The 25,411-nt window shown below is 38.0% G+C and overlaps 4 protein-coding genes across 6 annotated transcripts; 2 read left to right on the top strand and 2 right to left on the bottom strand.

Moving 5' to 3' along the window:
• Positions 1-326: 326 nt before the first annotated feature.
• Positions 327-6,275, top strand: LOC149385372 (disease resistance protein RPV1-like). Its single transcript, XM_089625907.1, has 5 exons — positions 327-923; positions 4,583-5,150; positions 5,444-5,521; positions 5,608-5,673; positions 5,771-6,275. Exons 1-5 carry the CDS (start codon positions 391-393, stop codon positions 6,050-6,052), a joined length of 1,527 nt encoding a protein of 508 aa, XP_089482033.1. The 5' UTR covers positions 327-390; the 3' UTR covers positions 6,053-6,275.
• An 11,808-nt stretch (positions 6,276-18,083) lies between these two features.
• Positions 18,084-20,685, bottom strand: LOC149385371 (Formyl transferase). Of its 3 annotated transcripts, none has more exons than XM_089625826.1 (7): positions 20,548-20,646; positions 19,896-20,007; positions 19,354-19,766; positions 19,101-19,212; positions 18,671-18,847; positions 18,471-18,597; positions 18,084-18,392 (listed from the first exon to the last, which is right to left on the bottom strand). In XM_089625826.1, the coding sequence occupies exons 3-7, from the start codon at positions 19,730-19,732 to the stop codon at positions 18,279-18,281; spliced, it is 909 nt and encodes a 302-aa protein (XP_089481952.1). In that variant the 5' UTR covers positions 19,733-19,766; positions 19,896-20,007; positions 20,548-20,646; the 3' UTR covers positions 18,084-18,278. The 3 variants fall into 3 exon arrangements, with proteins under 3 accessions (XP_089481952.1, XP_089481953.1, XP_089481951.1); XM_089625827.1 differs by having other exon boundaries at positions 19,896-20,003; XM_089625825.1 differs by lacking the exon at positions 19,896-20,007 and having other exon boundaries at positions 20,548-20,685.
• A 114-nt stretch (positions 20,686-20,799) lies between these two features.
• Positions 20,800-22,435, top strand: LOC149385370 (golgin family A protein). The gene is made up of 3 exons (XM_089625828.1): positions 20,800-21,240; positions 21,834-21,998; positions 22,118-22,435. The coding sequence occupies exons 1-3, from the start codon at positions 20,905-20,907 to the stop codon at positions 22,229-22,231; spliced, it is 615 nt and encodes a 204-aa protein (XP_089481954.1). The 5' UTR covers positions 20,800-20,904; the 3' UTR covers positions 22,232-22,435.
• A 616-nt stretch (positions 22,436-23,051) lies between these two features.
• On the bottom strand, positions 23,052-24,945 carry LOC149385369 (mitochondrial pyruvate carrier 4). Its single transcript, XM_089625942.1, has 5 exons — positions 24,797-24,945; positions 23,990-24,088; positions 23,779-23,831; positions 23,430-23,503; positions 23,052-23,326 (listed from the first exon to the last, which is right to left on the bottom strand). Exons 1-5 carry the CDS (start codon positions 24,849-24,851, stop codon positions 23,281-23,283), a joined length of 327 nt encoding a protein of 108 aa, XP_089482068.1. The 5' UTR covers positions 24,852-24,945; the 3' UTR covers positions 23,052-23,280.
• Positions 24,946-25,411: the final 466 nt, after the last annotated feature.

The raw sequence follows: 25,411 nt of genomic DNA, 5'->3' as shown, positions 1-25,411 counted from the left end.
AATCTAGCGCGCTACGCGGTTAACCATCGCTCGTCTTCGACCTGGCTGGGTTTAGTCCCGCCTTGTTCGGAGGAGGCTATTAGGGCCGATGATCGCAAGTTGAGGTCCCGCACGGCCTCCTAGGGCCTTGTTGTTTGAGTTTAATTTGTGTTTCCTTACCGATGGTTTATGTTTCATTCTTATCCTTGTAACCACGGTATTCCTCCGCCATACGTGAGGGCTTTTATGATATTTCGTGACACCGGACTTCCTCGAAAAAAAAAAAAAAAAAAAACCATTAAAAGTGGACAAAAAAGAAATATTTAAAGATTTCAAAGTTTGTGGACGACTTTAACACATGATCGATCAGGTACTCTTTTATACGCGTTGAACCCAATAAGCCTAAATCTAATGGCGTGTGAAGAAACAACAACAACATCGATATCGACGTCGTCGTTTTCGTTCCGGTCGGCCATAAGCCAGCAAAGGCACGACGTTTTCCTAAGCTTCCGAGGCGAAGACACGCGGCGCGGCCTCACCGCTGAGCTCCACCGAGCGCTGAGCGAGGCCGGGATCCGGACCTACAAAGACGACGTGAACCTGGAGAAAGGGAGAGACATAGCGTCCGAGCTCATGAAGGCCGTACAGTCGTCTAGGGTTTCCGTCGTCGTTTTCTCGAGGAACTACGCCACGTCGGGTTGGTGCCTCGACGAGCTGGTGAAGATCGTGGAGTGCAGGGAGGTTGACGGCCAGGCCGTCGTCCCGGTTTTCTGCGACGTCGCCGCCGCCGACGTGTTTGGACAGAAGGGAAGCTTCGAGAGCGCTTTCAGGCAGCATCAGAAACGGTTTTCGGAGCACAAGCTTAGGAAGTGGAGATCGGCTTTGATGGATGCTTCTTCTTCCTCGCCCGCCTGGGATTTGCAATACAATATTGCTTCCGATTGGTAACTATTACTTACTCTCTTCACTCTTTATTGCACTAAAATTATATGTAATTACATAATTATACTTCACTCGCATACTCTTAATTCATGTAAATTTTGAGGGAGATTATTGCTTAAATAAGCCATATACTCAAAACATTATAATTTAAGTTTATCTATTAAAAACTTTAAATTATAAACAGCCTACCACTCACATTATTATTATTATTATTATTATTATCGGTAATGAAGTTTGTTAGTTATGCAAATTGGTCCCTGAATCAGACTAAGACTTTTTTTTTTTTTTATTCAAATTTATTGGTTTGAATGAAAAAAATAAAAAATAAAATTGAATCATAATCTTTGAAAGAGTTATATGCATTATAAATTTAGGGAAATGGTTAAAGAATGTGATACTGTGGTGTAATGCTTTGAATTTCACTGGTTTCTATACCCAAATCGATTATTGACAGATTCTGCCATTTTAAATTTTAAATTATTATTTATAGGAAAACGCAGGGTTAGAATAACTGGGATTTGAAGTTTTCAAAAATAAAGTTGTAGTCTTTATGGAAGATCCTGAAGATTTTTTGGTTTCTAGTTTGCTTTTGTATTATGTGTTTTGGTATGGCTTTACATTGTGTTTTTGTGTATCTAAAACACCATTCCGACTTTTTAAATCAAATAAACAAAAACGCTCTAGTTAGAGCAACTCCGATGTATAACGGTGTGGCCGGTGCGGGGTTTTCAACGGAGGCAACGGCAGCTCAGAGTACGCGGACGCAAGGTCCTCAGCAAGATCAATCGTGGGAGACACAGAGTGAATAGAAGAAGAAAATGGGAAAACTTGTTCAACGAACTTGACATGACAAGATGTGAATATGCGTTGGGTGATCATATATGGAAACAAAGAAAGGCGCTCTGCGTGAGAGAATAGCCAAGAAAGACACATGAACAAGATTGAGATTCTAACTTGTGAGATGCGTAAGGGGGAAGCCACGGAAAACACAAACAACCAACAAAGACACGTAATTTTATAGGATCAGTTACTTTTTCAAAAAGTTTCTCATAAGAGGACTGGGATGAAGGTTGGATTTGGGCATACGGTTGATAAGAAACACCGTGGTAGCAAACGAAAATGGCCAAAATGTCTCCGGGATAGACGCTTGATGAAGGATCGCCTTCCCAGTTTCGACAATGTGGCAATGTTGGCGTTCGGAGTAGCCGTTCTGTTCCGGGGTGTGCGATGGGGTGGTAAGATGAGTAATTCCATGGCTGATGAGGAACGACCGTAACGCAATGTATTCACCGCCACGATCCGTGAAAAGGGTTTTGATAGTGTAGGGGGGGAAAAGTTGAATTGGATTGAGCGAGCGCGGGCCCGATTCGGGATTCGGGAGCCCGGTCGACGTCGCGCCCCCCTTTTGATTGTAGATTTGTGTGGGTAGGTCAGCGGGCCAGAGCGTCGATCTGAAGAACGCGCCCTTGTTTGAGCGTCATGTGAGATCGCCTGTAGGATTAGCAACAACGGAAGAGAAAAAATAAAAAATAAAAAAAATATAATCATCTATCATGAACTAAAAAAGTGCCCAAAACACTTGATGGAATGCCTAAAAAACTCCCCAGCAGAGTCACATTTTTAATGGGGGGGGGGGGGGGGGGGGGGGGAAGAGTGAGGTGTATTGAGCGAGCGCAGGCCCGATTCGGGATTCGAGAGCCCAGTCGACGTCGCGCCCCCCTTGTAGATTTGTATGCGTAGGTCAGCGGGCCAGAGCGTCGATCCGAAGAACGTGCCCTTGTTCGAGCGTCATGTGAGATCGCCTGTGGGATCAACAACAACGGAGGAGAAAAATGACGGTTTTTAAGTGTGGGCGACTCTTCCACTCTTTATGTCAGTTTTTTTATCAGTGGTAAGGAATAATATAATATAAGAAGTAATTAATGTAAGGAGTAATTGATTAATATAAATCAGATATTTTGGATATAATGATAATTTTGAAGTAAATATAATTTCATGGATTTTAATAGTATTTGATTATATGAATTTAGCCGTGTCGGCAAAATTGCTAATATTCTGATCGATAATAATGAATATCAACCGTATCAATATCGATAGATACTAGTCGTTTTATTTACAACACGTTCCCAACTCGACTCAACAGTACTAAGGATATCGATATATATTTGTACAAATCAAAAGTAGATTTACGTATTCTAAAACTCATCAAGAAAATGTCAATTTGTTTATTCATTTCAGCAATCTTTGTTACAATAAACATCTTTATTTGGGCAGTAACCCTAACAATAGGTTGGCGAGATCCAAGGTAATGTGATGAGTGAGACCAGAGTCAAGTACACAATTCGAGGGAGACGAGGTTTGAGTGGCTCGCGGAGGTAGGGAGGTCCAAGTGGATGCCGGGAGCAACGAGCATTGGCGGGCACCATGTCCTACTTCACCACACTTGACACTTGCCAAAATGTCATTGTCGGTTCAACACCAGTTGTTAGAGCGATCGGAGAGTGCAAGGTCGGCGAAGGGAGACGTAATTGAGATTCATAATTGAGCAATTTCTCATAAAGCTCGTCAAAGCCAATCAAAGATTCATGAGCCTCTACGGCATGGGCCAAGGACGAGTATGAGTCATCGAGACCACGCATAATTCAAATGGACAACTCATCGAAGTCCACCAACACATTCATAAGTGCAAGAGTATCAATATTGGTTTTGATATCTTGCATATATGTAGTGATGGAACGAATACCCTTATGCAGTGCCGCCAAGTTGTGACGATGTTGCATAATTTCGCCTCGGGAAGGAGCAACGTAGGTTTTCTCAAGAGTCAGCCAAGCATCACGAGAAGTGATAGCTATGGAGATGAAGCCAATAAATGTCGGGTGAAGAGACCCGATAATGGCATTCAGAAGTTGATCTTGACGAATCTAAAATATAGACTCTAGATTTGGTTGAGATACGGTCGACCCCGGGACCGTGGTGGTGACTGAGAGACATGGTTTAAAACTGTCGACAAACCCGAGCAGATCGTACCCGACGAGTAGGGAATGAAACTGTAGTCGCCACGACGAGTAGTTCGTTGACATCGATTTCAATGGTGTGTGGGCACTGACATTAAGCGCCGCGAGACCGGAGGCGGTGGAGAGTGAGGTCGAGACAACGAGTTGGTCTTGGTTTCCCGTAGTAGTGGCCGGAGGTTGAGAATCGGAGGCCATGAAATTAAAACAGTTGAATGGTGATCGGCGACGGTGGTTAACAGTGTGTGATCTTGTTGCAGCAAGTGCAGGGGGATCTGCGGTGATGATCGGTGAATGGTAACGGCGATCTCGTTGCAGCAAGTGCGGGGAGATCGAGTGTAGCAAGCAGCGGAGGAACGTGAAGCACCGGTAGTTGGGAAGAGCGGAGGCCGAGAGTGCAGCAGGTGTGGAGATGGTGGAAGACCGACGAGTGTCGACAGCGGCTAGCCCTAGTTCACGTCTTGTTACTACTGATAAATGCAACAGTGGGTCCCACTAGTTTTTTTTTATATTTTAATAACAATTCAATATTAAAAAATAAATAAAATAAATTTAGTTAAATACTGAGTAGAGTATATAGTTACTCACAAAGTAGAGCTATAAAACATTGTTCTACTTATTAACTATCACCGATCACATTAACTTGGCAGGCACAGATCAAAGTTTATACAGGAAATTGTAAAGCAAGTTTTGGGTAGACGCCAAGAGGCTCACATGTCTCTCACCCTTCAACCGGAATTACAAGACGATGGAACAAAAAGCCTAAATCACTTGCTTAGTGTTTTCTCACAAGACGTTCTCATAATCGGCATATACGGCTCGAACAAGCTACGACAGACGGGCATTGCAAAGTCTGTATACAATCAAAATTTTATTCAATTCGAAGGAAGCAGTTTCTTGGCCAACGTGAGCGCAACATCGCGACAGCCTAACGGACTACTAAGACTACAACAGCAATTGCTTTCGGATATCCTAATAAATGACGACGATATTAAAATAGAAAACGTCAACGAGGGAACCGATGCCATAAAATCCATGTTGACGAGTAGAAGAGTTCTTGTAGTTCTCGACGATGTTGATGAATTGGAGCAACTAAACGCGCTCGCTAGAAAGCGGGATTGGTTCGGCGGGGGAAGCCGAGTTGTGATCTCGACTGGAGATACAAATTTGTTAAACGTACTCGAATCAGACGACGTGTACGGACCGAAAGGCATAGAGGTGAACCAAATTTAATTTCGTGTTTATTATTTGTTGATAAATAACTATTTTTAAAGTATGTTTTTGAAAAATACCCTTAAGAAAAATACCTATTTTTTTTTTTCATTTTGTTTACATTTTTCAATTACTTATGTTTATAAATATTTTTTATGAAACGTATTTTAAAAAAAAAAAAACAAAAATTTTAAGGATATTTTTCAAAAACTGAGTATAGTTTAATTTCTTAAAAGGCATTCATTTTGTTTGCTCTGAATGAGTAGTGAATAATTAGTTTATATATTATTATCATGCAGATTTTGAAGGACAAATACAGACAGAACCTTGGAATGATTGAAGATCTGAAGTATGCTATTCAGAAGTTGCATTTCCAGGTATAATTTTGCATAAAAATTGTTGTTCTTATATTCTTTTTCGGAATATATACCAATACGTTTTTACTATTTTTCTCTGCTTTAAGACACAAAAAAGAGAGAGGTCGCTTATTGCTGAGATAGAAAGAGAGCAACTAAGGAATAGACGACAGGTTTGCATAATATATAACATTCTTATAAAGCCAAGCTTAGCCACCTTATAATAAATGTGTAATTAGTTCATTTTTTATTTTTTTTACTTCTGTGCAGGCACAAATTTTAGCTGGGTTACAACGAGACCAGAACCTTTCTCTTTCCACTACAACTAATGATTGTGAGTTTGATCCAACTTATTTGGCCACTCTTGATGCTAAGCTTGAAATGGAAATGGAAAAGTTGGATAGTTTCGTAGGGTATGAGAAAAGGGAACAAAACTTGTGCATTGAAAAAGAAAGCCATGATTTTCTAGAGGCCGAAGTAGAAGTCAAGGCCTTGGCAATAAAACCTGGAAATAATATTCAACCAAGTTCTCATCTCCATAGTCGAGAATGATCCTAATTGAATTAGCCTAGAAGTTTTGGTTATGGCTTAAATTGAACGTCATTTCCTGGTGAAACGCATAGAGAGAAGTAAAGTAGGTTTTTTTTCGTTGTGTTTGGAATTCAAACAAGTTCTAAAGAAAAAAAATTCCTACATAATTATTTTTCTGTTGTTTTTGTTTGAATGTTTAGAAGAAGAAGAAATATAAGGAGCTTTATTTTTTATTTTCAATTCACCCGATCGTAGTTGGTCCACTACAAGACCCAATTGTGATATCTTGCAAGGTCCTAAACAGGATTGACCATGACAATTTAGGTGCCTAAGAAAAATTTATAATTTGGGGCGCGTAATTAATCATAAATTATCAAATAAAATTATGAAAAATATACAAGAAAAATTATTCTTATTATTTTATTTTAAACAATAACATAGTATTGAAATTTTTGCGATTTATATTAATATTCGTATGATAGGTTCGGATTAATAGTATGGTAGGATTATGTATGTATATTGGTATAAAAGTATATGTAAATATCTTACAAAGAAATAAAGTACACTAAAAAAAATCATAATATTAGACTAATTTCATATGCATACCTCAGCCTTAAAACTCGTATTTCCTTTTTTTATTTTTAAATATTTGTATTTTCTTAGCTGCAAAAGTTTCCAATTCCAAATATGCTTTGAAAAAAAAAAAAAAAAAAAAAAAAAAAAAACTCTGGACAGTTACAGCCCCGTATATAACAGAAAAAGAGAAAGAAATGGTAATACAGTAAAAACATATAAGTACCATTATTGCTTAATTAAGGCCTCAATTTAGTCTCCGTCCATATTATAAAGTTAAAACAAGAAATTTGACTATGTCTACTTTAGTTTTCAGCGAGGCATGCCTACAAATTGTAAAAAATTAATCATTGAAAATGTAAAATATAAAATATAAAATAGAAAAACAAGTATTTTTTATTAAAAAAATTGTGCGCGTATTTTTCAAAAATATACTATTAAAAGAGGTATTTATCAAATAATCCCAAATTAAATGTCTAAATTATATCCTATGAGTTTTATATGTTGGGCCTCAATTTAGTCTGAGCCCAAAATTAATCTTTTCCATTAAAATTGTATCTGATGTTTTTCTTGGGCCCTAAGCCCAAAGTTGGCTAACCTGCCTTGTCTAAAGGTCGGCCTAGACCTGAAAGATCCAGCGAGACCTTTTAAGGATTTATCTATTGTAAATCTATAAAAATTAATTTTGAGTTTTTGTCTCTTTTCTTTTTTGTGAGTGTTTGTGCGAAAATGAGAGAGATGAAGTTTAGGAGTATTTTTGTCCGATTTTAAAATTTTCATATTTTTTAGATTTCAACAAAGATGAGCATAAATTTATAAATTAGGCTCGCAACAAACATAGTTATCCAAGTTTCTCTTATAAGATTGGTGTAATTTGTATTAGTGAAGATTAAAAAATTGAAAAAAAAAAAAAATTGAAAGACGGCACAAATAGAAGTATTGATAATTAAAACGACATAAATAGAAGTATTGAGAATTAAACGACATAAAATAAAAGGACCAGTTAAAAACAACCCTAAAAATAATAAGATTAAATAAATATTCAGTTTGTAATTAAAATTAAATCATTATAAATAATGATACTAACTAAATATATACAATAAAATAATACCTCTGAATTTTCCCATTTTTTGACAGTTTGGGATTGTTTATCTTTCGTGTCGTAGATACAAATGTGTTGCTTTCTATTCTTTGTTTGTACTTTAGCTTCGATTTTTTGTCCTCGTTTTCTCATACAGTGTATAACTGACCCATGTCTATTACACATACGTGGGACTGAAGATAATCTCAAATGAGATACGATTCATACCCTTTAGAATTGGAGTGATAAGGTGATTTATTGAAATAGTATCTTACTTAATATTAATTATAGCCAATATTCAAACTATTCACTACAAAATCTCGTATTATATTAATAATTTTATTATTAATTATTCTTAACAAAATATTAAATTATCAATAATTTAATTTAAAATAATATTATTTGAATACTAATTACCATAATTCATGACGATTATATCAATGAATAATTATTTTATTAATCACACTATTTATTTATTTATATACTAGTTTTCTTAATTAAATATTAATTAATTTAAATGAGTCAAAACCGTCCGACCTACACTTTGCTCCCCCCAAAAATTAGGTTTCGGCGGTTTAGGATAGTTTTAAGCAGTTTGAACAGTTTAAACTGTTGATGTGACATGCTGCAAACAAACGGCAGTTTTATCAAATTGAACAGTTGAAACAGTGTCAAAACCACCAAAATCTAAACTAAACCGCCTAAACAAACAACATCTTATTTAACATCAAATCATTTTAGATTTGTATCATACCGTCCTTGTAGACCGTTTGGATCACACCTTATCTATATAAATCCGTTCCACGCAAAAAACGAAAAAGAAAAAAAAAGAACTATATATCTTATTATTATTATCATTTATTTTTTTACTAAAATTTAGACTTGATTTTTATTAGCCGATCAAGACTATTCTATACCTCTAGAAAGCCAGTTTAGTTAGATTCTAGACCAGACTATTTACCCAAAGTTGGTATCTCACATCTCATGTAAATACTCTACCAAGGTTAATGCTAAGTACTAAGGATATTTGCAGATATTTGTACAAATCAATTAAGATTTACGTATTCTATACTAAATCAGTTAATATACTATTATCATCATAATCAGTCTATGTGAGATAATTACAATAATCATCTTTTCCTGGGCATCACTCTAACACCCTCTCTTGGGTCAACTCTCCCTTGATGGTGTTCATAAAGATCCATAAATGGCCTTTAATTCGAGCTCTTTGAAGATTTTTGGAGTTCCATCCCGTCTGGCGAGCTTTCGGGTGAAAGGCGGATTCCCATGGAGCTGAGATCCGGATCCGGCAGGGGGCCGGATCCGGCAATTCCCGGCGGTCCGTACGGCCGGATCCGGCGGTCCGTACGGTGCTGTCCGTACAGTCCGTATAGTTCCGGATCCGGCTGTTCCGTACAGTCAGTACAGTCCGTACATCTCTGGATCCGGCAATTCCGTACAGTCCGTACAGATATGGATCCGGCAGTTCCATACAGTCCGTACATTTCCGGATCCGGAAGTTCCGTACAGATCTGGATATGGCAGTTCGGACTGTCTGCACAGTCTGTACGGTATTTGGATTTGGCTCAGGCCTTGGTTATGTCTTCGTGTATTCGCAGTTGAACTCATCGTTCGTCGGTAATGTGCTCGAGATGCGTAGAATTGGACCAAGTGTAGGAGATGCCTTGCATGTGAGATTCCCGGCTCTTTGACTAGTTGCGTTTGAGGTGACGTGTCTCGAACTTGTCATCCACGTCGACTCCTTTGACTTTTCAACGGGGGCGATTTCTTGAACCAACATTAACCCCCCAGTTTTACATGCGTAAATTTTTGCGCGTGTGAAACTTTGATCTTCTCGTGCCGAATTCAGGGTGGTTGTTTGCAATTTTGGAAAACTCACTTCTCCGATTTTTTTTTTGACGCAGGCGTGCCGTTGAGACTGGCGTCTCTTTTTATTTGAGACACTATGCGTGTATTTGAGACTGGACGTCTCTTTCTATTTGAGGCACTAGGTGTGCCGTTTGAGACTGGGCGTCTCTTTTTATTTGAGGCACTGGGCGTGCCGTTGAGACTGGGCGTCTCTTTTTATTTGAGACACTATGCGTGTCTTTGAGATTGGACGTCTCTTTTTATTTGAGACACTAGGCGTGTCTTTGAGACTGGGCGTATCTTTCTGTTTAAGACACTAGGCGTATCTTTGAGACTGAGCGTCTCTTTTTATTTGAGACATTGGGCGTGTCTTTGAGACTGTACGTCTCTTTCAGTTTAAGATACTGGGCGTATCTTTGAGATTGTGTGTCTCTTTTTATTTGAGGCACTAGGCATGCCATTGAGACTGGGCGCCTCTTTTTGTTCGAGACACTGGCATGTCTTTGAGACTGGTCGTCTCTTTTTTGTTTGAGACATTGACGTGCTCTTTTTTTTTTCTTTTTTTTTAGGGGAGGATTCTGTCTGTGCCAGATCCTCTCTTCTCAATGGATTCGACTCGGGACAAATTCTTTTCTTTTGGAGAATCTGGCTTGGGGAGGATCCTTTTTTCTTGATGGATCTAACTCGGGTAAGATCCTCCCTTATTTGAGGATTCGGCTTATTTGAGGATTCGGCTCGGGCCGAATTCTTTTCTTTTGGGGAATCCGGCTCGGGGAGGATACTTTTTTCTTGATGGATCTAACTCGGGTAAGATCCTCCCTTATTGGAGGATTCGGCTCGGGCCGAATTCTTTTCTTTTGGGGAATCCGGCACGGGGAGGATCCTTTTTTCTTGGTGGATTTGACTCAGGTAAGATCCTCCCTTCTTGGAGGATTCGGCTCAGGCCGGATCATTTTTTCTTGGTGAATCTGACTCGGGTCATATCCTCCCTCCTTGGTGGATTCGACTCGGGCCAAATTGTTTTCTTTTGGCGAATCTGGCTCGATGGGATCTTTTTTTCATGGTGGATCTGACTCGGGTAAGATCCTCCCTTCTTGGAGGATTCGACTCGGGCCGAATTCTTTTCTTTTGGGGAATCCAGCTCGGGCCGGATCCTTTTTTCTTGGTGGATCTGACTCGGGTTAGATCCTCCCTCCTTGGCGGATTCGGCTCGGGCCAAATTCTTTTGGTGAATCTGGCTTGGGGAGGATCCTTTTTTCTTGATGGATTTGACTCGGGTAAGATCCTCCCTTCTTGGAGGATACGGCTCGGGCCGAATTCTTTTCTATCGGGGAATCCGACTCGGGTCGAATCCTTTTTTCTGGGTGGTTCTTCGAGTATCACGACATGGGTCGTTGCTACGAAATTCGTTAATATTTTGGATCTTCGAGTATCACTTGATACGAGATTTGTTGGTTTTTAGATTGTTGGTTTGTTGGAGGATCGTCGAAAAATCCTCGATTTGAGTTGCTGGTGAGAGCTATGTACTCGTGTTAACGTACACAAGCCCTTCTTCTAGCACCAAAATGTTGATGCGATTTTTCGATCAACACCAAATCGCGTCGCGTGTCTCGATCTTCACGTTGAATTGTCGACTTCGGCCACGGGGCACGAATTGAACCGCCAAGCAAGCCTCCTAATTTCCGTGCCGCGCTCGTCGGGCTAGAGCCGAGGACCGTTGGACGGTTTCCTTGAAGCTTTTTATCGCCCTCCCACGGATGCTGGACTATTTGAGCGAAAGCCTCCCAGGATACAACGACTACAGAGGCAAGCTTAGCACCAATAGGCCTTACTCTCTGCGAACTAGAACCTGTGCGAAAACTATCACCACGACAAAACAAGAAGAAACTCTCTGGGGAAAAGAGAGAGCTCGGGAATAGAGAGGAATCAATGGAATTTTTTGTGTCCTCCGAATGAGAGCTGAATCCTCTTTATATAGGCAATCATGGCAGTGAGGTTACGGATTTGAACCAGCCAAAAAACGCCCAGCCTTAAAGGCGTTTAATGCTCCTAATGAGGCCATTACACCCGGCCATTAACGCACTTCTCAACCCTTCAACGTTCAGCCTTCATGGCGCATTGAACCTCACGAGTAAAGGTGGCATTAACCCAAGTTTTAATTCCCAACGTAACAAAAGAGTTATTTATGGAATTAAAGCATTTTGGAAGTGAACTTTGCAATAAAAAGAAAGCCCGAGACCGAGACAATTCCCAAAGCCCGAGGCCCGAGCCCGGGCCCGGCCCGGCACGGCTTGGCTCGGCTCGGCGGCGGCGACTGCGCGCGCGTGTGTGTGTGCGCGCGCGCGTGAGAGGTTAATGGTTAACCCACACACACTCTCCTCACTTGCACTTGGATATTCACAAATTAAAGAGGATAGTATTTAAACACTACTACAACACACATCCCCATGCAATGTGAGACTCTTGGTATTCCACTTCCACAACATAACATTAATGTATTTCTTTAGCTTACTTTGAGCATCAATTTCTCATTCATCTTAGGTCCGATTTTGGCAAACAAATATTCAATTTTATAGCCCTCGTTACGAGGAATCCGTAACACTCGGAATTATTCAATTCCGATGAGTGGAACCCACTCAAATTGTTGCCAACAAATCAGCCATACACATGTAAATAAATACTCTTTATTTATTTAATTTCCAACAATACGTTTTGCTCAGATCAGTCTAGATTAATTTCTAAAAATTCGTTTTCCTCCAAGGGTCAGGCTGCCTAATTCCAGTTTTGCTAAAAAAATTGTCTAAGTGTCCAGCCTCAATTTTTGACCATTTCGACCCCGTTATGATCAGTGATGATTTGAGGTAGCTTCTCGGTTGAAGGAGTTAGATCCTTCCCAACATCTTTCATGTACTGACTTTTTCGATTTGAAGTCATTTCCATCGAGTTTAGCTTCAATGCTGGAAACAATGCTTTAGCATATTTTCAGCATTCCTTCCAGTTTTGCTTCAAGTGTTAAATCCTTAACTTTAGTGCTGGAAAATGCTATAGCACATTTTCCAGCATTTCCCCAAGTTAGCCTAAATGCTGAGAAAATGTGTTACCATATTTTTATTTCCAGCATTTCCTCAAGTTACCTTAAGTGCTGAGAAATGCTATAGCATATGTTTCAGCATTTATTCGAGTTTTTTAGTACCTCGATGAGCAGTGCCACGTCAGCGACCTTGATGAACAGTAACGGTGAACAATACAGATGAACATTGCCGATGAACAATACGGATGACCAGTGCCGGTGAACAGTACTTCCTGATGTTGACTTTTTAGTCAAAGTCAACTTCAATAACCATATTTTCTTGAGTTAACCTTAATGCTAAAAAAAATGCTAAAGCATATTTTCTAGTATTTTCTCAAGTTTGGCCTTAGTGTTGAGAAAATATTGTAGCATGTTTTCCAGCATTTCTTCAAGTCTTCAAGTACCTTCTTGATGTTGAATTTTTAGTCAAAGTCAACTCCATTAAGAAGTTTCAGCTAGTCAATGAACTCATTTAGGATTCCAGAATAGTCAGTCTATGTCCAGACTCCGTCCGTTTTTCCGGTAGCATATATTAGCCGTATATATGCTAACTTTTTATGGTTTCGCATTAGATTGAGGAATTAAGCAATCAAGCAGGATACCGGAGACGAGGAATAGGCAAGCACGAACAACAAGAAGTAAGTGAACAATAGGCACCTCAGCAACAAGCTTAGATAGTTTAGCCGTTTCGGCGTACGTGCATTAGAACGTTAGTAAATGATAATAAGCCGAAACCCTCACGTAACGGATGTCATGTCAGTATTCAGATAAGGACGACGGTCCACAATAATTGATTAGTAGTTAATTAGGTTAATGTATGGTGTCTGGCAAATTACCCTTAAACAATTAGCAGCCGTTTATGTATGTTTGCCCCAGAACTTAATGTAATCACTCAAACACTAGTGTTTGAGTTATTTGGGATTTACGTAAGATTTTTGTATCGAGTAGCCGTCGAATATGATAATCTTAGGATGTTTGGAATGAAATTCCTAACTCCTTTAAAACACTCAAGTAAGCAACGTAAACAAGTCTAATTACGATAGTTGACCAAGATAGACTTCTTGCGTCCAATCCATCGGGTTAAACTCGATAGACTGTTCCCAACAGTCAGGCTAACCGGATGACGTTAGTAATCCGATATGCACTAGTCATGTCAATTGGTGATCTTCCTCGAGGCCGTGAAAGTGGTCGAGCGTAGATGTTGCTAGAGGATATCGATAACCGCTTAAAACAATAATGAACAGTCAGCTTAAAATGAATGTCAGTGTCAATGGACTGCATGAGTCTTCAGACTCTATCCTCCTCAAGATCGTGTAAGTCGATCAAGCGTAGATGTTGCTAGAGGAGACCCTTGTCGTGAGATGTCCGAAAGGACTGCGCTCCTCACGATGTCGGCATAGTTATCAATGGTAGTACCATTAGTGGATCCCGACAAATGTCAAATCGACAGTACCAGATGTGCTTCGCCAATAGAGTCGTGCATCATCTTTTGGTTAACAAGTCGAATACTTGTAAGACGATTGCCACGTCCGTCAGTATCGTTGAGAACCGTGAAGTGGAATAGGCAGGACTTCGGTTTCTCTCTTCCATGTTATGTATGATAGGAGATATTCGGTATGGGACGAAACACTCCTAAGTGATATGTTCAGTGTCTAGATTAAGTTACCGTCGTCAGTAGAACATCATGTTTGTATCTGTGCCTTTTATGTGCATCCCTAGTCATGTCATATCATATGCATCGCATCGGATTGAATGGAAAACTAAGTCCTCATTTTTTAAAGTGTAGAAAATCAAAACAAAACAACCGATTAAATACACTGAGAACAACCCTTGTTATTCCATGATTTTGCACGTGATTAAGACATCGAAAATGACATAATTTATAAAAATTAAAGTGAAACATTAAATTAGATATTCCCAACTCTTAATAACTTGCTTATTGTTATTTTAATTTTTTTAGTTTTTATTTTGGCCAATTATCCATTAACGATTACACTCTAGTACTAGAATGATTTGTCAAATGTGTTCAATTTCAATAAAATCCTTCAAAAAGGATTGAAAATAGCTATTTAACATCACATCTTCAACATCCACATCATTTGAAATAATAATCGGTGCAACAGAGTCTCCAAATATGTGGCTAGGGAGTTTATGTGTTATATTAATGGTAACTTTTTCTCAATCAACACTTGTTATTTCATAAATTGTATCCACCAATTTTAAAACCTGACGCTTCTTTCAATTGCAAATCCCTTGGTCATACCAACTCCAATCCATTTCCAAGAGCCACCATTAATATTTTTCCCATTCTCCATCACTTTCTATGTGAATGCAAATGCAACTACTATATGTAAAATATTGTAAAATAATTGGTTTTAATAACTATAGTTGATCTCAAGGTATTGTAAAACAAAATTATAAAAATTATTCATCATATTCACTTTCCTCTAAGAACTACAAACTAAATGCAGAACAAAAGTAAGTTTTCAAACTTATTTCATATATAAGAAAATGTATTTTCAATTATGAACAGACAAATAATAAACAACAAAGAACAACCACCATGAACACATAAAGTTGTTTCTGTTGAAAATTTGTTGTTCATGTCCACAGACGGTTGTTCCAATTCAATATTTATTGATAAACTATACTAATCTATTTAACTTAGTAATGAGTTTATATATATACAAAATAATCTTAGAAGAAGCTTATTATCATTCAAATTACAAATAACGAATAGAATAACCGAGAACAACCATACATAACACGAGTTAGTTGTTCTTTGTATTCATGGATGTTTCCGACGGGAACAACAATGAAAGCTCTAATGAAATTGTTTTTTCTTATAAAATGTTGCTTAAATATGTAAAATAAAACTATTTAACTTAACTTTAAAAAGATCTCGCGAAACATTATCTTTATAAAAACTTGACATTTTCTCCATTCACTTTCAAAACCCAATTTTCAAAGACCACGAAGAATAAGCATGAAAATACTAGTGAGGTTGAGTTTCGGGACTTGAGAAACAAAAAAAGACGTTTTGAATAAGAAGAAGGAATGTGAACGCAAAGTGAAGTGAGAACAAAAAAAAAAGTGGAGAAGGGAAATGGAGGATTACGCATAAGAGAAGTCACTTTGAGGAAATGACTTTCTCTCTCACCACATTTATGCCTACTAGGCACTTGACCTTGAGATAATATCCTCCTTCTTAGATCTACCTTTCAGACGACTTTTACAGTGAGGAGGAAGTACTATGATTTGTTTAACCTCAAGAGGAATGTCATATTCTTTAACACTTCCATTGGGGTGGATGACACCTAAATAACACCCTTTACAATACTCGGTGGTATAATAGGCAGAACAAAAGTCCATTGATGGCAAGTTACGAACATGACATGCCGCAATCGCATGAGCACATAAAAAAACTATCTCTTTGAAATTATAGGCATGAGCACGTTTTATGTTGCAAATTCACAGCCTGTCTCTCTCCATCTTTATCTAAAACCTCAAACTCAAAAAAAGAAGAAGGTCTCATCTACAATGAACAGGTATTCACAGTCAATTCTGGAAAAAATAATTTGATACTGTTATTTATTTATTGATATTAATGTCAATAAATATCGGAACTTATTGATATTAATGTAAACAAAATATTCACAATGAGTTCTAGAAAAATAATTTGATATCGTTATTTATTTATTCATAATAATGTCAATAAACATCGAAACTTATTGATATTAATGTCAATAAAATATTCACAGTGAGTTCTGAAAAAATAATTTGATACTGTTATTTATTTATTGATATTAATGTCAATAAACATCAGAATGACATTAGTGTCAATAAGTCCTCGTTTACGGTTTACTTTATTGATATTAATATTAATAAAGATTCTAGTTCGACTCTGATAGGTGAGTTCAAATCTATCATTTCAAACTCCCCAATGTTCTCACAACCGGTCCTAGACGATTTGGTAGAGGGATGTGGATGTTGCTTTGTTATGGGAGTGGGTTGAGACGGTCCATGTGCAGGGGAAGGGGGCTGTGGAGGTGTCGAGGCAGTGGGTTATGACGGTCTCTGTGGCGGGGAAAGAAGATGTGACACCAACGCATGCGGTTGTTCAAACGTGTATTCTTCCTATCCAAGAGTGGGCTGAGATGCAAAATCTACAAATCTAGACTCCCCTTTGATTGGTCATGCTCCTAGGCGAGAGGTGGATGGCTGAGTTACAGTCTTATCGCATGGAAGCGTCTCTATCTCCATAACAAGATGAAATTCGACATGGAATGGTATCGGCTGCTCAAATACAAGTAACTTTTGATGTGGTTATAGTTTGTAATCTTTATTGGCGATGCTGAAAAATGTGTCTCGTATTTAATCACAATGGAATGAGTCGACGGTAAGAGCCCCATCTCCGCATACAACGCCTCCATGAGATGATGGTGGTCAAAATCATCCGAAAGCACAAGTACAAACGACGCACGCATCTTGTATACATATGGTGTTACCCATGTACCACTATGCTTGACATATATTGAAATTTCATCCATTACTGCATGAAAATAGTGCAATCATGATGTTAATTTTCTATTTTAAACGTTTAAAAATCCTTTATAAAGATTTAAAATCATAACAAAATATTTTTTAAAATGTCAAGATTTATTGACATCTTTGCCTTTTTATTGACATCGATATCAATAAATCTTCAAAGGATTTTCAAAGAATCGTTTGAAGATTTATTGACATTGATGTCAATAAAAAGACAATGATGTCCATAAATCTTCAACGATTTCAGAGATTTATCAGAAATTGTTTAAAGATTTTTCAAAATTCTAAGAATCCTTCTTTCATTGCTTTTTAACTACACAGACTACGTAAATTCAACGAAAAAACGCTAGTAGAACGAACAATTCTTTTATGAAAACCTCTAAACCATAAAGTGAAAGAAAGTGAACGAAAATGACCGAAAATGAGAACAAACCTTGCTTCCTTGAGCATGAAGCCACTGAAAAACGTAAAATCCTTCTCAGCTACGCACGAGAGAGAGAGAGAGAGAGAGAGAGAGAGAGAGAGAGAGAGAGAGAGAGAGAGAGAGAGAGAGATTGGGAATACAAAAAAAAAATAATTTATTGATGATATTTTTGTACAAAAAAATACAAGGTAATCATACTTTTTGATTAATTTAGACATCTTGAATTTTGGTCCAAAACGAGTGCAGAGGTTATAATTTAGGAATAATCTCTCGCTAAAGTTTTGAATTTAGGGACCGAGGACCATGAATGTGGCATTTTTGTAAATTTGGGGAAGTACCGACCCTTGTTCAAAATGAGTTGAAACTTTTTTTGAGCAATGTTAATGAGATCAGGGCACTCTTTCCTCACCCAGGGTACCAATAAGGGACCGGGGAGGTTTTAACGGGGGCCTCAACCTTCCAAAAAAAGAAAAGAATGAGGAGAATCTACAAAAGCCATTGCTCATAGATTATTTCCCAATGTCATCAACATCATCACTCTCAACAGAAAAATAAATAAATAAATAAAAGAAGAGCACGGCGATAAATAAACAAATACAGTCCTCTACATATTACTCAACGCCCCCTTGTAATACATATTACTCGGTTTTCTACAACAAAAATGGCATGGCAAATACTTTTGTTATCTGTATTCCTTTGGATTCTCTTTGCTCTGAATCAGAGGAACCCCGTCGTTCCTCCACATTATACGATCTTCGCACAATGCTGCTACAACCTCCACGTACAATCGATGCTCCTAAAAAATATCAAATACACTAAAAATCAAACCGAGGACTCAAAAAGAGAACATCATTGATTTCCGGTTTTTTGTTACCTCTCGAAGAACCCTAGCTGCAAGATCCTCAGCCGTATCAGTTGAGAGCACGGGGACGACTTTTTGTGCGAGAATCTTCCCCGTGTCATAGTGCTCATCAACAAAATGTATTGTCGGGCCGGAGAATCTGATACGAAATGACAAAAAGGTCAAGTCTCTTTGTATGAAAGAGTACGTGGGTTAAGAAGAGTTTTGCGTACCTTGCTCCAGAAGCTATCACTGCTTTGTGCACCTTCTTGCCGTAGTAACCTTTTCCTCCGAAAGCTGGAAGAAGGGACGGATGGATATTGAGAATGGATTTTGGGTAGGCTCGGACAAGCTCGACCGGTATGAGTTTCAAATACCCAGCTAGGAGAACAAAGTCAACCTCGAATTGCCTAATCAACACAATACCAAGAAGTTAGTAAGCACCGGCACAATTTCCTATTTCCAATCGACTTTTTGCACTTGGTTTGAATCCTCGTTTGGGAATAATACAGTCAATAAACTAAACAAATGAAGGTGTGAGGTGAGTTGTAGCTTTAGAAACTTCCTGGCACAGAATTGAAGAAGAACTTTACGGAAATAGGCCGAGTTATGATCTGACAAAGTTAATTGATACAGAATGAGATCAAGAAACTATTTTTTTACCTGAGGGAATCTACTAGCTCAGTCGGTGATAGTCCATCAGGTTCGAGTTTTGTCTTGGGGAACACAATAACTGGGATTCCCTTTTCCCTTGCGAACTCGGCACCACCACATTCTGCATTTGAAGGAAAAAAAATATTAAATAAGAATTATTTTTTTTATTTTTTTTTATATCAATTTCCAATGATATATTCTCATAACAAAATATCACAAATTGATACGATTCCGTCAACTTTTACATTCAAGTCTAAATCACCTCGATTATTGGTGACCAAAGCAACAACGTCTCCGGGAACCAAGCCACGAACACAAGCTTCGTAAATCGAGCGGAAATTTGATCCGCCACCAGAGACAAAGACAGCGAGCTTTTTCTGTAGCAACTTGGTTCCGATATGTTCCTCGGAATCTACACGCGTCATTTTATCCACTCCGCTGTTGTCACATCTTATTTTGTTTCCCTGGCTAGCCCTCGAAGAAATCAAAGGACCGAGTGATCTGTAGCCGACCCGTTTATAGGATCGGACGAAAGAAATAATGGTCGGAGGAAGGGTTGAATACAAAGGCTCTCTAGTTATAAGTTTCGATGGACTTCCCGTGTTCGAACATACTCCAGAGAGCAATGATTTTGCATCCATTGGAAGGTGAAACCACAGAAAAGCTACTTACATCCTGTGATATTATAATACAGAAATTATCAAATATGATAGAACTATACAAGAATACAATTGAACCCATTGTTCTCATACCATAAGATAAAAGTTCACTGGGTTTTTATTTAGGATTTAGATTGGCCATTACTCAAATTGACTGTCGAGAGTTTTAGCCTCATCACAACTTCAGAAAAGTTTGTTAATGCTTTATTATTTTATTCCCGACTCTTCTCTTAGTTGGAGTTTGGCTGATGTACTTGCTAGTCGAGAATATGCAAAAAAAAAAAAAAAAAAAAAAAAAAAAATGTAAACATAGCATTCATACCTAGTAAATTAATACGTGCTAATAATCTAAAGAAATGATTCAGAACACTATTCAAGCAAACAAAAGATGAAAACATTAAATCAGAAAATTTAATTTAAAAAACAAAACAGAGCATTCACTAGTAAAAGCATGTACCAGTAACTATGCATAACCTAAACGCATCTACAAAAACAACGACATTAAAGAAAGGTAACATAAACAAACTTGATTTCAACAAAACATAATATGTATATTTGGTTCTGAAACCTTTGGTTAGTTTGTAAAATATGATAATATATCGTGTTCACATAACAGGATGCGTAATTTCCATTCCCTATTATCTATCTTTCAAATAAATTTCCAAGTCCAAACGAAGAGGACTTACAGTGTACACTGATTCAGAGCTACAAAATGAAAAGAGTTTAAATAATAATAATGATAATAAAAAAATATGGCTAAACTTCGTCTAAATGTAATAAGTGCCACTTTCGTCTACCTTAGCTCGCCGTCTTTCACGCCGGCGACGGCTTGCAGAGAAGAAGAGCTCTGCAGATATATGTCTTCAAGCCGGCGATGGTTTTGTAAAAAGGCGTAATGTCGCTGTTTTCTTTCTTCAGATTATTGAGCTGGGCCTCTAATTACCCAGCCTGGATTTATTTGTTATATTGGGCCGATATATGTTAAGCCCAAAGAGGGTCGAGCTTTCGTTTGACCAAGACCTGTATTGACTTTTAAATTGAGATTATCCCCCAACATTAATTTTTCGTTACGTTTTTGCCCCCTGGGAGAAAGCGAGAGCGAAACGGATCTGAGGAGAGAGTCTGGGAAGAGAAGAGAGCGAGAAGAAGAGCGGATGGAGGGAGTGGGTGCCCGGCTGGGCCGGTCATCGACCCGGTACGGCCCGGCCACGGTCTTCACGGGCCCGGTCCGCAAGTGGAAGAAGAAGTGGGTCCACGTGGCGTCTTCTTCTACCGCCACGGCTTCCAGCGCCAATGGCAACGCCGCTCACTCTCTCCATAACGGCGCTTCAGCCGCCGTTAACGGGTCTCACCTCCTGCTCTACAAGTGGACCCCCACCACGCATAGTCAAAACTCCGCCGCCACTAACGGCGACGCCAAGGCCGTCGCTGCTTCCAAGGACGATGTTGCTTCCGAGGAGCCTCCCAGGAGGAAATTCAAATACGTTCCGGTAAATTTTATCTTCTTTTTTTCTGCGAAATTTCTTGAGATTAAATCATAATAAATTTGGTCATTTTTTAGGTTTTGTGTAGGTTAGGGTTTTGGAGTGAGTCTAAAGCATGTATCTTTGGGTTTCTTTTTGAAGGTTTTGTAGTGAAAAAATAGCAAGGTATTGACTTCAGTCTGGTGTATTTTAAGCCGTTTTTGTAATGGCATTGTGTAAATATTAGATTGGCTATGGTTTCTATGCGTTAATTTCCTAGCTTTTGGTTAGATGGGGATGGCTGAGATACTTCTGATGGTGTGTAAAAGCTTATTTGTCTTGAGCTAATTGTAACGTTGATTGATCGAACAAAAGGGTGTGATAGGTAAAGAAAAGATTTTTCTTATAGGAATACTAGTGGTGTGGAATCTTTAGTTTTTATGTTGAAAAATTGTGGACCACTTTTACAGTTTGGTTGGCGAAATTAGAAGAATCTTTAGAATTTATATTTATGCTAAGAACACTGAGAAGTTGCTCGAATGTTATTAAAAAAAAAAAAAAGGAACCCACTACGTCATTGTGATTTGCTAAGGGTTTCTTCTGAATAACGAGAAATGCAGATTGCGGTTCTCGAGGAACAGAAATACGATGCGACCGATGACGAGGTTTTGGAAAAGGAATCGGACGAAGCGAAAGCAGTCGATGGCGATGCATCCTCCTCCGGTAAGGACGAGAATTTGGACGAGAAACCCGACATCAACGACGTTCCAATGGACGAAAACGAAGTACGGTTTTAAAGATCAAATCTTTTGTTTTAGTTTGAGTTCTTTATCATGTTAATTTTACAGGAGAAGTCATTCCTGATTGTGTTACTCCATTGCATTCCATTCCATTCCAATCTCAGGATACGAATAAGGTTGTATGCCAAGATCTGAATGAGAGCACGTTGGACCTGAGCTTGGGCTTTAACGGAAACGATGAACCAGACTCGAAGGACAGTGACTGTAGAGAGAGCTAGTTCAAGTATTTCATTCCCACCTTAAATGCTTTTCCTCTCTTGGCTTCATGGTCACATCCGGGCAAATTTCACACCTTTGGCTTTATTTATGCATGCGTTATTATTCAATTCTTAGTCGCTCAGAGCTGAGTTGTGTAAATGTAAGACGGTGATTTCTTATTTTTGAGCACATCGAAAAGTAACATTTTTTAACCTCATCCGGCATTTGTTACTTTGCATTAGCGGCATATTACCAATATAGTGAGTTTTTTTTAGTGAATTATTGGGGATTCCGCGTTTATGCATCATTATTATTATTATTATTATTATTATTATTATTATTATTATTACGGAAAATACCAAATAGGCTGTGTTAATATGAGAAGATACACACATCTGAAATGAACTTATTAGCAAAATATTCATTTTTATGTTAGCCAAATGTAGTTATAAGCTTTTAGTAAAATAGTCAAAATTTCAATTTTTATGGCAAATAGTTAATGTTCGAGATTGGGAATAAATCTCAATAAATTTTATTGACAAATAAGTTCACATAAATTTTCACTATTTCTCTTCTTTCTATTACAAATTTATTAGCTACAAATGGATATTTACGAGAAGGCCCTATTGCTTTATGGCAATGTTTCTGTTTTTCAAAATTAAATCTCCAGCGACCTGTTTCAAAAATATATAACGTCTAGTTTGTAAGCCAGTTCAGAGAACCTATTTCTATCAATTGACAAATTCAGAATTATCTGCTGTTTCTTTGAAGCCGCCTTAAGTGAATCATTAGAAATTTTGGCACCATGTAAGGCCAAAGATGAGTAACGAGGAACCAAGGTGTGAAATCGAGAAATCAAGATGAGACCTTTTATTCGCCATCATTGACTAGTTGCTATTGAAATCGTCTCCTAATAGTTCAGATGGTTTACAGGAATGACCAGCAACTTTTCTTTAAAAAAAAAAGGGTACAGAAATGGACATGAGAGACAAATGTAGTTTAAGTTGGGACACCAATTACAGCTGGAGCAAATCGAGAGAATCCTCGATCACCCTATAAATCTTCGTCATCATTCGTTTGCGACCGCGGGCTCAGCCTCAGAGAAATAATCATGCCTGGATATGAATGTTACATCGTAAACTTCGACACGGAAATAAACACATCATTCAAAATATTTTGAATATTCAGACATAGACTATCACTCTGACCTGAACTTACCGTATTTTTCGAGAAAGGTGATAGAGTCCGGTGCCAGCCATTGCAACATTTACGCTTAAAAGATTCCAGTTTTTCTGTAATTTTTTAGGCCCAGAATTCAGTCAAGTCAAAAAGTCAAGAAAGTTTCTATAAGAAAGGCTGTCCAAAATGAAACTAAAAATCAAACGAATTCAATCTCATTCATCTATAGATTGATTTCTAAATATATACGGAGGTATGTCTATCCTACTCTTCTCATTCTAGAACACTTAGTTTGAGTAAGAACGACAACGAAAGAGTAAACTGAAATCCCATATTTCAATGTTATTGTTAAGCATCACTCATCTGCTGGAGCATAAATCAAACTCACCGGAGTGATAACAGTGCTGTAGCGTGACCAGATAATTCCGGTGCAAGTAACCGCTGGTAACCGATTACGATATAAGGCAAAGCGGGGAAAGAAAAACGGGTTAGAAAACTAACAATTTGAAGCAAAGGAGAAACGGTAAAACAAAAACTGGGTTGAAAGAAAAAAATTGCTCCGATGTAAAGGACTTAATGCAAACGCTGACATTACATACCTAATTGCTGAGGATACGAAATGTTATCCGGTGGTTTAGCAATGTCAGCGATGTTGGCTATGCTGATTCCCCATTTGAATGTCGGCGCCCAAAAGTGAACTGTATTTCAAGAAACCCCTCAATCAATTCTATTGCATGATAAACAAATTCCAGACTTTACTCTCGGGCACACAAGTTGGTTAAAACTTTCATGGAGCACGGTTTTAAATTCACAGTGATAACCTAACATCAGTGTAGTTACATTAGAAAAAGAAAAACAAAATTTTTGGAGTTCGTTTTGATATCTTGTAATGAAAAGCCACGAAGAACAGCCACGAATACACACAAGCTTAATTAGAGTTTTTTACAAAAAAAAAAAAAAAAGTTTGTAAAACAGCCCCAAATGCACACAAATTGTGGCATTAGATCGATTAACCAATTGGATTAAATCTCAGCTCCAATTTTTATTACCTTGGTCATAATAAGCGAGATAATGAGATTAGGCCTAATTTAGATCCTCTCTCGACACTGAAAGTCGAAAGATGATTCAGCAAAACCCTTGAATCAAATAAAGGTATGGCTAATGATCTCTATTTCACTCTTAAAATAAGACTTATAATAGGTACCGAATCGTATGAGGAAACGGATAAGATAATTTTTTTCATATACAAGATCCGATTCGCAGAAAAATCAATAAAATACGCAGTTCTTGGAATAACCACACCATTGAATTTAATGGAAAATGAAATCGAATAGACGAAAAAAAAAAAAAACAAGGTACAGCGTTTCGCGTCTGTGAGAAACACAACAGAGGGCCAGTCAACTCACTGGTTTTGGGGCCGGCCGGGTGGTTCCAGAGCGCTTGAAACTTCGAAGTCGCCATGATTCTTTCTCTCTCTCTCTCTTTCTCTCTCTCTCTCTCGCTGTAAAGGGCTGAATAAATTTTCCATTTATTAACCCATTAGAGTGGGGGTATAGATTTGGAAAACATGATTCAGTGGGGGGTATATATTAAATAATCAAATAATTTTAGGCTAAAATTGTAAACACACATAAGAAATTTGGGGTAAGAACTAAAAAAAGGTGTTCATGAGAATCGCCAAATCAAATAAGTCAATCATCCAAGTCAAATCGCAATTTTTTCTAAACTGTGTCATTGAAATTTGAAAAACTTTGGGTTGTAATCAGCCAAAACCGAAAGTGTTTATGATTGGATTGATTTTTTATAATCATGAGATTAAGTTGAACCAAACAAACACGATACCGTTGGATTCAGAATTTATGCTCACGCAAAATTAAAAATGTTATTAAGGTTAAAGTAAAAAAAAATACACATTATACTTTATGATTTCATAATGAATAACTGCATTTTATTAGTACAGATATGGTTACAACGATACCAAGATATAATAGAAGTACACTCGTTATGATTTTGAAGACCTA

Source organism: Urtica dioica, chromosome 9 (genome assembly GCF_054948205.1).
Source record: "Urtica dioica subsp. dioica isolate 48M chromosome 9, U.dioica_male_clone48M_v1_H2, whole genome shotgun sequence".
NCBI classification, from domain to species: Eukaryota; Viridiplantae; Streptophyta; class Magnoliopsida; order Rosales; family Urticaceae; genus Urtica; species Urtica dioica.
This window is presented reverse-complemented; position numbering and strand designations above follow the sequence as displayed.

Excerpts from the sequence above, each read along its gene's own strand:
- LOC149385372 (XM_089625907.1), top strand. The coding sequence starts at position 391 with ATGGCGTGTGAAGAAACAACAACAACATCGATATCGACGTCGTCGTTT. Across the intron at positions 5,151-5,443 it reads ACGGACCGAAAGGCATAGAG|ATTTTGAAGGACAAATACAG; the intron begins GTGAACCAAATT and ends ATTATCATGCAG. Across the intron at positions 5,674-5,770 it reads AACTAAGGAATAGACGACAG|GCACAAATTTTAGCTGGGTT; the intron begins GTTTGCATAATA and ends ACTTCTGTGCAG.
- LOC149385371 (XM_089625825.1), bottom strand. The coding sequence starts at position 19,732 with ATGGATGCAAAATCATTGCTCTCTGGAGTATGTTCGAACACGGGAAGT. Across the intron at positions 18,848-19,100 it reads GAGCTAGTAGATTCCCTCAG|GCAATTCGAGGTTGACTTTG; the intron begins GTAAAAAAATAG and ends TGTGTTGATTAG. Across the intron at positions 18,393-18,470 it reads CAGCTAGGGTTCTTCGAGAG|GAGCATCGATTGTACGTGGA; the intron begins GTAACAAAAAAC and ends GATATTTTTTAG.
- LOC149385370 (XM_089625828.1), top strand. The coding sequence starts at position 20,905 with ATGGAGGGAGTGGGTGCCCGGCTGGGCCGGTCATCGACCCGGTACGGC. Across the intron at positions 21,241-21,833 it reads GGAAATTCAAATACGTTCCG|ATTGCGGTTCTCGAGGAACA; the intron begins GTAAATTTTATC and ends CGAGAAATGCAG. Across the intron at positions 21,999-22,117 it reads TTCCAATGGACGAAAACGAA|GATACGAATAAGGTTGTATG; the intron begins GTACGGTTTTAA and ends TTCCAATCTCAG.
- LOC149385369 (XM_089625942.1), bottom strand. The coding sequence starts at position 24,851 with ATGGCGACTTCGAAGTTTCAAGCGCTCTGGAACCACCCGGCCGGCCCC. Across the intron at positions 23,832-23,989 it reads TTCGTATCCTCAGCAATTAG|CGGTTACTTGCACCGGAATT; the intron begins GTATGTAATGTC and ends ATCGGTTACCAG. Across the intron at positions 23,504-23,778 it reads ACAGCACTGTTATCACTCCG|AAAAACTGGAATCTTTTAAG; the intron begins GTGAGTTTGATT and ends AAAAAATTACAG.